The 13,582-nt window shown below is 35.8% G+C and overlaps 1 protein-coding gene across 1 annotated transcript; it reads left to right on the top strand.

Annotated features, from left to right (window-relative positions):
- The first annotated feature begins 7,732 nt into the window (after positions 1-7,732).
- On the top strand, positions 7,733-11,309 carry LOC104903657 (arogenate dehydratase 1). The gene is made up of 2 exons (XM_010691727.4): positions 7,733-8,851; positions 10,463-11,309. Exons 1-2 carry the CDS (start codon positions 7,982-7,984, stop codon positions 10,898-10,900), a joined length of 1,308 nt encoding a protein of 435 aa, XP_010690029.1. The 5' UTR covers positions 7,733-7,981; the 3' UTR covers positions 10,901-11,309.
- Positions 11,310-13,582: the final 2,273 nt, after the last annotated feature.

Here is a 13,582-nt window from a genome sequence, read left to right as displayed (position 1 = left end):
AGCATTGAATAAAATGTGGGGGGGGGGGTGTGTTAATCTACTTTGACTAAAATTTCGGGTCTAAGTTGCATAATTTGTAAAAGAGGGAGAACTTAACTTGCCATATGAAAGATTGTCGTTAAATTTGTTTGGTGAAAGTTAACATTATGATAGCGAAAAAAGGTGGGAATGTAAGTATGCATATTTTTTGTAGGTAAAGGTATAGTTATACAATTATGATTATTTTTTCTTATTTTTTGTAGGTAAAATCCATAGACAACTTATTTTCACTTTCATTATAATTGATCACATTTATAAATATAATTGATTGTTGTGTTAACATTTCCTTTATCTACTAATTTTGAAAATCGTGATTGTTGGTTGAAATGGATGCTAATAATGACTATTAAAATTTATTAAATTTGTACACAACCATTAAATAAAGTATTTATTTATTTTTTAAATTATAATATCTTTATATCTAAAACAAAATCCTTGAAGCCACATGGTATGAAGTTAGAGAATTTCTAAATGAAGCTAAAAAGTTGAGTCATCAAACAAAATTGTTGATATCACTTGGCGAAGGAACACAAAAGATTATGAAGATAATTTTAGTCAAAAAACAAAAAAGATCAAAGGAAAGTTCACTTGATAACACCATAACATTATGTTTCAGATTTAAGGAATTCTTTAGATCTCAATGAGAAGAAAAATAGGTAACTATTTGATAACTTAAATAAAGTTCGTAGATGATTAAGATGTCTCATTTATGAAATTATGATATACTCCCTCTGTATTTTTTTATCTTTCCTACTTTGACTTTGCACGTTTGCCAATGCACTTATTCTACGTTAAATATCTTTCATTACATATTAGTAAAAATTATAATAATTGAATATTAATAAAGTACTCATTGAGACGAATCAAACAAGATCCCACATGACTATATTTTTTCTTATATATCGAGAAAAATCTAAAAGATTCTCTCTACTTGTGAATAATGTCAAGATTCTAAGTGAGAAAGATAAAAAAATACAGAGGGAGTATTAAAGAAGGAAGAAAGTTAGAAAACTCTTTATATCTCAATAAATATATGTTAAGATTATAACATAATTAAAATTAGTTTCATCATAAGTGGAGTATAATCACCACGAACTAATGCATAACCAAGATCGAACTAGATCTATTCTATCCATGAAATTTTCAAATGTAAAAGAAACGGGTTACTTATTTTATTGAAACACTTATCGAATCGTATTAATAATCATACTATAAGTTTAAATATTGACAAATCCAAACTTGGCGTGTTAAATTATTTAACACCTATATATTCAGATCATGATTTTTATAGTGGAACTAAATACATGTCTATAATACCCCTTTGTTCTAGAGATAGGCGATAGGTGAATGTCAAGTATAAATTGAAGTCAATATTTTTGTTCAATTTGAAGTTAATTGTATGATTAGTGGGGTGGCTATGGGAATAAAATTAAAGGGATGAGGGTGGTTTCTATTTAAGGTTGGTTTACATTGATAGGGCAAAACAATATGAAAAATAGTATATGCTAAATTCTAATTTTACTAAGTTGCATAATAGAGGTGTGGTTTAGTGTGCATTTTGGTCGAGTAGGACCACTTTTCTATTAGTAAGTTATGATGAGTAATATTTTTATGTTATTCTCTTATAATTTTTTAAAGAAAAACCATAATTTTGTTTGAGTAAAATTAATGACTTTAAAATAACATGGATTATACAAATAATGACATCAACGTGATGTATTTAAATCATGCCGTTTGAGTTTTTTTTTATTGCACGGGCTATCTCATCCCGTGCATTTTTATTAAACGTAAATTATGAATTATTTAATTTTCTACAAAACAAGTCATATTTTCTACCAATAGGTAGCGTATTTCTTCACTAAATTTGGTTAATTGTGGTACATGGATATCGAACATTCATCTTCGAGGTCATAGACATGTTCAAGCTAAGGGGCTCCAAATAAAAGGAGACTACACTACTAAAATGAGAATAAAAAAAGATGGAAAAACAACCAACCAGGCGGTGGCAAGGACACGGGGTGGCTCAAGGAGCCAGCAACAAGAAAATCAATCACGTTACTTTTTTAGCTGGGGAAAGGGAAATGATTCTATATCAACTATATATAGTAGAAAACATATATTTGGTATATTCTAGAGAATCATTTAAAGGGGGCCTAAGTATGTCAAGGAAAGGGGAGTAGTATGGTATTTATACCCCGTATGACACTCATTTTGTCAAATGGAACAAAATTTCCCTTGAATTGTGTTTTGCAATGATTATAAATAAAAGTCAAAGATATGCCTATCATATGGGTTTGTATTTCCCAAGTTCGGTTTTCAGCCATAGCCAATTTTATGTGGTCATTTTTAAAATCACGGGTAGAAAGTGTATAATAATACTGATTTGTAAGAAAGAACATGATATGTCTAATATTATAGCTAATGACATATATAAATAAGTCTTCTACAACCTAAGAGTGTCATGTATTTGCAAAACAACTTCATAATTAACATAAAGGAGCATCATTTTTTATCTTTCTGTGTAAAGTGCATCATTGATGCTTTGTTTTTTGTTAAATATGTATAGGATTATTCTGTATTTCAATACATCGTTCAAAGTTTATTAGTTTAATATGGTATAGAGGTTAAACTCATTTGAGTTTCGAGTAGTACATAAGCGTATATTAAATCGAGTGGACGTAGAGAATCTTTTATATGCTTTTAATGTAGTTGGTATATAAACATGCTTATTAAACAAAAAAGTTCCCGTGCATTTTTGCACGGGTCCAAAAGCTAGTACTAATATATTAAAAGGCGTGCGTAAACCAGGAATGGTGCCACGTGGCGTTCTCCCTAGGGAGTTTTATATCATGTAAATCATGTACAAGAAAAAAATTAGAAATTGCATAGTATAGGTTTTGATCCCGTGACCTCAATTTCATGTACTAAAGTTTTAACCACTAGACCAAGTAGTATTTAGTGCTATCATATCAAAGTACAATATTAATAAATGAAAATTTTCTTACTCGGGACATAGCACAGGCCTAATAACTAGCTTGTTACCTAAATGCTGAGATTTCTAAGTACTAAGTACTCCCTTCTAACATAAATGTTGATTAAAAAAGATCTGCGCCAGTTGTAAGTACTAAGTAGCTCAATAATCCTAAAGCGCAAGTAATCCTTACAAAAGTTAATTAGGATAATCACATTAGGAAGTTATCATAAGTTTCCTAAATTGAAAATTTAAAATATGGAGTATTCCTATACCGAAAGAATAATAAAGCTTTCAAAAATAATTTGATTCAGCTTGCAATCTAATGTGGCATCCAATGGTTTCCATTGGATGCCACATAATGTGAATGAGTTCCATTAATGAGGTGGACCCTAGCCTCACCAAATATTGCTAAACGCTAAGCGACTTTCGCCAGGTTGCATTTATGCTTTAGGAGTCACTCCTTGCTCCATCACTGAGAGTCACTAAATAATGCCGTTGGTATATGACCTCCGCGTAAGTTGCATCCTTTTCGCAAGCCTACATCTTGTCCTGCTTTTCTCGAAATATGGATTTCATTGCAACCTTAATCATCGTTCCACATGCTCTTAACTCCCACACAACTTTAAAACCTACAATCACTCAATCGTCAAACACAATCAAACTTCTCATATACGACACTTTTAAGGACATCGTTTGGACATAAAACGTAGGTCTTGAGGATCAAGTTCAATAAATTGATCATCGTTATTTCAAAATTTTTTCAATGTAATCTTCAATTTAATTAATGTTTTATCTTATTCTTGTACAAACGAACACCTTTCATGTATAATTATGGACAATGCATTTATAATCTCATTGATATCACTAGGTCAAAGTTATTTTTTTTTGATACGTTGTTATTTTATTGCTTTTATGGGCCTGATGGGCCAAGTTTTGTTACAGTAGTAAGAGCTCATTCAAATGAGAATGATGCCAAAGAAAATAAAATTACAGACATGAAACAACCGATAATTTACTCAGCCCTATTACATCCACACAAGAAATTCATTCTCCCTACACGTCCCTGCTTTGCCAGAGCGTCAACAACTGTATTTGATTCTCTACATTTGTGAATTATGCGTGCTTGCAGTTTAGAGTGAAGGGAGTTGCGAATGAAGTTCAACATAAAGTTGAGATTCCAGGGCCCTCCATGATTTGAGTTACACCATTTTACTGTGTTGACGGAGTCTGACTCAAAAATGAGTGAGTGGGAGCTAATCAACGGGCTTGATAGGGAGATCTTAACCGCCCGAAAGATGGCAAAAATCTCGGCCGAATTGATCTCCATTGGTGGTATTGGACATGGGAAGACACACAAGAACATTCCTTGATCATTTCTCAAGACACCACCAATTGCACTTTGGTGACGAATTGGATCAAGAGAAGCATCAATGTTCCATTTGTATCCCAAAGATGGTGAAGGGCTCCAGTTTCAACTTGGATTTGTGCGAGGAATGACACTCCCAAGTTGCGGCTTTGACACCCATTTGAGGCATTCCGGATTTCGCACAATTTCATCTGAGGAGTAAGGGGATGGGCATCCCCACCCCCTAATCCACCAACTCAAACGAACTAGTATTAGATCATGGATTTGACAAGCCAAGCAAGATGAGTTACCAAAGATCTGGGCATTTCGTCCCTTCCATATTGACCAAGTAATGATGAAGAAAGATGCCATCCAGATTTTTTTGAATAGAGGCTTTGCACCTCTGAATTCCCATTGGAAGAAGACTTCTTTTAGTGAGCAAGGCATGGCCCAACTAAGCTCCCATATTGACAGCCACCACATCCAAATTACCCTTGAGAATTCACAATGAATAAGCAAATGATCAATTATTTCAATGTGCTTTTTGCAGAATACACTCATAACATCTGCGATTGGGAAGATACCAAGCCATGAAAGTTTTGTCTTTGTGTTGATCTTCCAAGAAGAGCAAACCACACAAAAATCTCAATACGGTGGGTGGGGGGGGTAAGCCTTTCCATATTTTCTGGAAATTCCCTATCGAAATTGCGAGTGATGTTTTGTCGAGTTCTCTTGTAAATGACTTGACTGAGAATTTCCCAGATTTATCCGGCGTCCACACAAAGGTATCATGACTTTTTGAGTCCAAAGAGACGTGATTGAGGAGAGAGACGAGTTGCGTGAGTTCACAAGAATCTCGCACCCTTAGGTCGCGCTTCCAGGCTGGGCTCTAGACCCATTCCAGCCCGTCCCAAAAGCCCATGGAGGCCATTGATGCATTTGGGCCCGCTGACAAAAGAAATAGCCTGGGAAAGGCAATTTTGAGAGAGGAAGAGCCCACCCAAATGTCATGCCAAAATAGAGTTATAGAGCCATCTCCTACCCATCTTCTAATGCATGATGCAATTTCGGATTTTGCAGGAGGGTTTGTGAGAATTGCAGAACAGATGTGTTTCCAAGGCCCCCCATTCGAGGGGATCAAAATATCATCCCAAGTGAAGGGGGGGAGGGGTGTACCCATATTTATCATGGATGACTCGACGCCATAAGGCATGTGGCTCTGAAAAGTATCTCCACCACCACTTGAAGAGCAAAGATAGATTTCGGTGCAATAAGTTCCTTACCCCAAGCCCCCCGAGAGCTTTGAGAAGTTCAATGAGATTCCATGCCACTAACGAAAGGGATTTTTTGTCAATCTCCCCACACCAAAAAAATTGCCTTTGCATCTTCACAATTTTTTCCACAATTTCTTTTGGTATTGGGAATAATGACATATAGTACAATGGAAGGCTTAACAAGGAAGCTTTGATAAGAGTGATTCGGCCACCTATAGATAGCAACTTACCTTTCCAAGTTGCCAACTTTTTCCTCATTCTTTCAAGAACCGACTCCCAAGTGCTCAAACGAGAGGTGCAACCCCAATTGGGAGGCCAAGATATAAAAACAGGAATCCTCCAATTCTACATTGCAATGCTTCGGCAGCCATTTTGAGCCAAGAAGATTCAATGTTTATACCAAGAATAGAGCACTTGCAGAAATTAACTTGTAAACCCGAAGCTAAGTGAAAGATGATCAAAGTTTTCTTGATGTTCATTAGAGCTTCAACATTTTGTGGCGCGAAGATGATTGTGTCATCCGCGTATTGTAAATGGGTGAGCTTCAAACCATCCTTTGATAGCTCAATTCCCTCCCATAAGCCCAAGGAGGAGGCCCTTTGAATTAGTAGGTTAAGAGGCTCCACTGCAATGTCAAAGAGGAAAGGGGATATGGGATCCCCTTGCCGAAGTTCTCTTTGAAGCTTAAAAGGCTCAGTTGGGGAGCCATTGACAAGAACCGAGGCGAAGGCCGACATAACACATGTTTTAATCCAACTCCTCCAAAGATCCGGGAATCCTATTTGCTTAAGAACCCAATCCAAATAACTCCATAAAATGCAATCAAAAGCTTTATGGAAATCGAGTTTAAGGAATACCACATTTTTTTTCATTCTCTTGCAAGTGTCAATGAATTCTCCTGCAATAACTGCTCCATCTAAGATTTGACGACCTTTGATGAAAGAAGTTTGGAACGGGCTGATTAGATGGCCCATAACTTTCTGAAGGCGGCGAGCTAAGAGCTTGTCAATTATCTTGTAGAGGCAGCCGACCATGCTAATGGGTCGGAATTCTTTGAAGTGTATTGGACATTCGATCTTCGGAATAAGTGTTATGAAAGCATTATTGCAACCACGTTGAAGTGTACAAGAGGCCCAAAATTCATCAACCATGCTATAAATATCCTCCTTTATCACCTCCCATGTAGCTTTGATGAAACTAAAGTTGAAACCATCCGAGCCTCGAGCTTTTTGGCCATCACATGATTTGACTGCATCATCAATTTCTTCTCGAGAGAAAGGGGTAGTGAGCGAAGAGTTATTGTTTATTAAGTCAAAGTTATTAGTGTGTGCTAAAAAGCAATCTTCACATAATTGTTTATTAAGTATATAGTACAAATATTTCAATTTGGTCGGTTGACTAAATCCTAATATAAATCTTAATAAGAATGCAATATATATCGCATTTGCAGGCAAAATATGACTCATTGACCTAACTCGTATTCTTATTCATAAATGTAATTTTTATTTATAACTAATGATGTATTTCATAATAAGAACTCAGAGGTAAAAGCTACAATCCAATAAAATCGCTGATAACTACATCTTTCTTAATATATAAAATCACCAATGAATTTCAAAGTAAAAGTATATGAACTTACAAACTTAAGTGAAGATGCATAGAACCTTACACAAGAAAAATTAAAACTTACTCCCTCTGTCTCAAATTATTTGCTACATTTGCTTTATCACAAAGACCAAAGAGGGAGTGGGGACCACTGACAGAAATAGAATTTACAAAAAAGCAAATTTGCAAAAACCAAGGAAGGAGTGATGACAAATTTATAAATAAAGTATGAGACTTATGTACTATATATGAAAATATTTGCAAATGTAGCAAATAAATTGGGACACACCTAAATGATAAAATGTAGCAAATAAATTGGGACGGAGGGAGTAAAAGGTAAAACAATACCATCCTTTAAAATTACATCATTTTCTTCTCTTTGGGAATTAAAAAAAAAGTTGGTCCCACCAAGAAAATTTCCCAAAAGGCAGAAACAAAAGAAAAAGAAAATAATAGCAAGAAATTGGAGGGGGTAGGTGTGAGATTGACCGAACCACCACACAACACGCACACACATACACCCATTCTCTCCATTTCTCTTCTCTTGTATATAAACCCTTCCTCCCCCCTCCTTTACCCTCAGCTTGCAGTTCCTTTTTTTAGCGAACTTCAAGCATAACAATAACACATTAAAAAAAAAAAAGACACCCAAAAAAAAAAGAAAACATTTTCATTCACATTCTCCAATTTTTCCTCTTAGTAATAACTCTTGTTTAAAACAATTTTAAAAAAACAAAACCAAAAATGCAGGCGTTATCTCCGTCACCAACTACCACCACACCAAACCCACTCCGAACTCGGCAAACAAACACCACCAAACTCACCTTCCACCCGAGTCAACTCACTATCCGATGTTCCTCCACCTTCCCTCGAAACGGTGCCGTTTCAGGCTCACGTGCCGATTGGCAAAGCACGTGCGCCATCCTCTCTTCCAAAGTAATCTCCTCTCAAGAAAACCCAAACTCAGATTCATATCCAAATTCCACCACCGTAAACGGTCATAAAACCCTAAGTCTCCTCCCAATCTCCACCACATCAACCACCACAACAACGACACCAACCACCACAAACAACAACAATCTCCCTAAACCACTTTCTCTCTCCACCGATCTCTCACCTGCTCCGATGCACGGCTCCACTCTTCGCGTAGCCTATCAAGGTGTACCTGGTGCTTATTCCGAAGCAGCTGCGGGTAAAGCCTACCCTGGATGCGAAGCAATTCCATGTGATCAATTTGAAGTTGCTTTTCAAGCTGTTGAACTTTGGATTGCTGATAGAGCTGTTTTACCTGTTGAGAATTCTTTAGGTGGTTCTATTCATAGGAATTATGATCTTTTACTTCGTCATCGACTTCATATTGTTGGAGAAGTTCAATTACCTGTTCATCATTGTTTGCTTGCTTTGCCTGGTGTTAGAAAAGAATATTTATCTCGTGTTATTTCTCATCCTCAAGCTTTGGCTCAGTGTGAACATACCTTAACTAAGTTGGGATTGAATGTTACTAGAGAAGCTGTTGATGATACTGCTGGTGCTGCTGAATATGTTGCTACTAATGGTTTGAGGGATACTGCTGCTATTGCTTCCTCACGCGCCGCTGATTTGTATGGCTTACAGGTATTTTTCTTTTCCGCCCTCCATTAAATTTTTATCCATATGAGCCACGAAGACAGTACAAAGAAGGAATTGGAGATTCACACATGTGACCTATCGTTCACAACACTTTAATCTTAACTATTAAGTCAAGATATCCGTGGTTCCATTAATTGTCCTCTTAAGTTTAAGTTTAGACACGCCTATTTTTGTTTACTATTGAATATGACAATCCCTGAAAAATGACAACTATTGTAGGAGATATTTTTGTTTGGGTTTTTTTTTTATTTTTTTTACAGTTTGACATGGTATGAAAATTGACATGAAAAGGGGATAATAATTAAAGTAGATTAGAGGGTTTGTTATTAATGCCTCCTTTAGATCTGTTTATGAACACCCAATAATGAAAGTAAGCAAATTTGAGGACGGTAATATAATTAGAGAGTATTGAATGCTAATTAGTTGATTAATAATGAGAATTTGGAATTATTGAAGAATTCTGCATATGGATTGCGCCAATACGAGATTATTACCCGTGGAATTTGATTAATGTTTGATTGGATGATGAATGAGTGTGATCAAAACCAAATTAGTCATGTATGGTAGAAGAACCAACTGCCTAAGAATTTTAAACATGTGGGTAAACCATTTGTTTTCAATTTCTTCAACAAGAGCCAATAATTTTAACATTCAACAATTGGGAGATAATCAGTTTGAGTTTTAATTAAGGAAGAAAGCTCAACTCATATTTCATTGTTACTTGGGGATCGGTATGCTTTTAACTTTAAGGAACGTTGAAATTAATAGGTGAAATATAATTTATTGCATAGAAGAAAATTCAGCATAGGAATTTTATTTTTCGTGTTTAAGTTCCTAATTTGTATTGGATATAGGCTAATAATATATTTTCGATATGAATTAGTTTTTAGGTCCGAGCTATGGTATGGACTATGGATAATTACTTGATTTAGTGGTTAAAATTTTAGTATATAAAATTCAAGTTATGAGATCAAATCTTAGGAGAGCGTTCTTCGTTTAAGAAGATCTTTTAATAGATTTGTCATTTTTTGCTTTATTCAACTAATATAATTTTAGTTGGATTTACGTGAACTTATTTTTCAAAAATAAGTCAAAATAACCGGGTAAAAGAAGTACTACGGAGAAAAACAACATAGAAACTAGAAGGTTGAAGACGTCAAGTTTGTGTAATAATAAAGGGTTGGTAAAAGAATTTATAAGAAATAATGTCGTCGTCTACCATGTATCTTTATTGACCAACGATATTATAATATTAGAGCCAACTATAATAGAAGTGTACAAGTCTTAATAATTGGTACTAAGGGAAACTCGGCATCATTTTCCTAAATGAAAAATAAGTTCAAGTTGAAAATTTCATACTATTTTTCTATAATGAACAAGTAGACTTTCCCCACATATTTTGGCATGATGGGAACTATTTTTATTATTTATTTTTTGGTATGTCATTTTTCCTTGGATGCATTTTAGCCAAGACAGATAGGCAGATACCACTGATCACATGTTACCTTTCCCACCAAACACTGATAAAAATTAATATGTTTGGATACCAACTAAAATTCAATTAATGAATTAACATAATAATGTCACATGAAACAGATATTGGCAGATGGAATACAAGATGACTCCGGAAATGTGACCCGGTTCGTTATGTTAGCCCGGGAGCCAATTATTCCTCGGACCGACCGGCCTTTCAAGACAAGCATTGTATTTGCAACCCATGACAATGGGGAAGGCAAGGGAACCTCATCCTTGTTTAAGGTTCTCTCCGCATTTGCCTTCAGGAACATTAGCCTTACAAAGATCGAGAGCCGCCCCCATCGCCACCGGCCTATTAGGCTCGTCGATGATGCCAATGTGGGTACCGCTAAGCATTTTGAGTACATGTTTTACGTCGACTTTGAGGCTTCTATGGCTGAGCCTAGAGCTCAAAATGCACTTGCTGAAGTTCAAGAGTTTACATCTTTCTTAAGGGTTTTGGGAAGCTATCCCATGGACATGTCGCCTTGGTCCCCGTCACGTTCCGAAGATCAATAACAATTTTTTTTTTACAAAACAAATAATTAGTGTTTTCATGTTCATATTTTTTCATCCACCACAAGATGGGAGAGGATGGGAGAATTATGTAAGAAAAGAGAGAAAATGTTTCTTTTGTTAATTTTGTCCTTTGAAAGACAACATGATTTATTTATTTAGATATAAATAGATTATTAGAATTGTTGATATTTTATTTTTAAGATTATTTAAATTCCTTAAGGATGGAAAAAGAAAGGAGGTCGATTAGTGGTGGTCCTGTTGGACCAGCTGAGGTGATATATGATGGTGGAAAATGGTTGGTGAGAAATGTATATGTAGAAATGATAGTGATTATGATCACGATGTATCACGTTCTTTTCAAAAAATTGTTTATTACTCTTTTTATCAAAGTATCAAATCTGTGAATATACTTATGATTGTACACCATGACATATTTTCTAAATGAACCAAAGGTTGAATAAGTAAACTTTAATGAGCTAATGGTAGTTTAGTTGCTTAATTTGCTTCTCCCTCTTTCTTGAAAATTTTGATTTCCAATGATATTAGAGTTTAAAAAATTGAAGGAATATCAGATCAAACAAGGCCTTTGTAAATTGTAATAGACACTAATTAATCAGGTGAGTGGCAGAATACCTTGCACAAAAATCTTATGCTCTCGATAATACTCTCCTAAAACACATTATGATCGATTTTCGGGAAACATTTTAAGGTGTTTTCAATCAATCTCATTGTTGTATACCGGAGAGAAAGATGCCGTGTATATATCAAGTTCATGACTATAAGGCATAGTGTATCATGCACAACAATTTCGACTTCAAGGCAGTCATCATGCCATGACATTTCTCAGATAAGTTTGTTCTAGTATTAGTTGCTATTAGCCATATTTCCTACTATTTTTTTTTTCCAGAATTTAAAATATGACTTGTTATAAGACAATATGAAACGAGACATTAACCGCCTATTTACTATTTCACTAGAACTCTACTCTTATAAGAGCGAGGTAAATGGTAATGTCCCTCCAAACTTTTGTCTTGTTCCTTACCTTGTTAAGTTGCTATTGTGGTATCAACCAGAACATGTATAGGCTATTCAGCAAAAATATCTTTAGATTTGACTATTTTTATTTTAAAGGTAAGATAAAGGGGATTCACTTGAAGGGGATATGAAAAAATCTAAAAATGAGTTCCATGAAATTTAATCCCTAGACCTCAGGGATATGAATTATGAGGTGGGAAGCGATGCCACTATTTGATAACCCCAACCTTTTCACATTTGGCTACTTGATGAGTGAAAGGCTGAAAGCTACAAAACTGTGAGAGTATTTGGTACTATGAGTAAAAGTATTTATTAAAAGGAAAACTGATATTTTTTTACTGTATTTTATTTGAGGGGGAAAATGATAATGTTAGTTGAAAATTATCATTAGGTTTTTGGTAATGTCAAAGAATTGAAAGTAAGAAAAGACATGCGGCCCTATTTCTTGACATTAAGCAAATGGGTAGACCAAAGACAGTTCCATTCAATCAAGGCATCAACCCACTATTTGAAAATTATTTGGTAGATCTTAAAAACAAGGTTAATATATAATATATTTATATTATAGATTTTAAGGCAGATCGTTTGCATGCTATTCCTCTTTTTGTTTTATTTCAAGCTAGCCATGATTGATTTATTTTCATGATTTCATCATATCAGAACATGCAACAATAAACATGTTGAACTTATATAAAGTCTACAATTATTTAGGTTCCTTTCGCGCATTGGAATAAAAATGAACTGAAAAAAGAGGAAGAAGAGATGGCTAGTACCTAATTGAAATGATTAGGCACTTCAGGTTGATAGTTATTAGTTGGTGTTGGTTTAGGCTTTTTGGAAATTGTTGGACTAGTGTTGTTGTTAAAGCCTAATTTTTCAAGATCCCCTCTAAATTTCCATACGTTGCTAGTCCTAGTGTTTCGTGCTCCTTGGAGTGCTTTGCATGATTTGATATACTTCCTCCGTTTTTTTAAATATTACAATTTTTAAAAATTCGGTTACCTAGGCAAAAATTCAATGAGTGACTAAGAGAAAGTAAGGGTGGGAATTAAAAGGAGTGGAGAACACCATTGAGCCACCACCACCAGTGGGCCACACCACTGCGCCACCGCCACGACCACCGCCACCACCACCGCGACCACCGACGCCACCAAATCGACCACTGACACCACCAAATCGACCACCGACATCCTCTCCTTCCCCTTCCTATGCTGAACGCGCAACCCCCCTCCCCTTCTCCTCCCTTGTAGTCGCGCGATTGGTTATCAGCGGGTGGGGTTTTTGGCGGATGGGGTGGGGTTTTCGAGGGGTGGGTGGGATTTTCGGCGGTGGGGTGGGGTTTTCGATGGGTGGGGTGAGGTTTTCGGCGGGTGTATTGGGGTTTCCGGTGAGTGTAGTGGGGTTGGGTGGGGTGCGGTGGTGGGAAGAGGGGCTGCTGCAGTGGTGGGGAGGGGGGCTGCTGCAGTGGTGGGGAAGGGGTTGGACTGTTACAGTTTGTTTGGTAGAAGGAATTTGGAAGGAAAGGAAAGGAAGTGGAAGGAAATTTATTACTTTCCAATGTTTGGTTCATTAAAAAATAATTAAGTGAAAGGAAATGGAAGGAATTGGAAGGAAAGACTCTTTAATAAAATTTCACTTTCCTTTCCT

This window comes from Beta vulgaris, chromosome 9 (genome assembly GCF_026745355.1).
Source record: "Beta vulgaris subsp. vulgaris cultivar EL10 chromosome 9, EL10.2, whole genome shotgun sequence".
Taxonomy (NCBI): domain Eukaryota; kingdom Viridiplantae; phylum Streptophyta; class Magnoliopsida; order Caryophyllales; family Amaranthaceae; genus Beta; species Beta vulgaris.
Note: the sequence above shows the minus strand (reverse complement) of the source record. Positions and strands in the feature narration are given on the sequence as shown.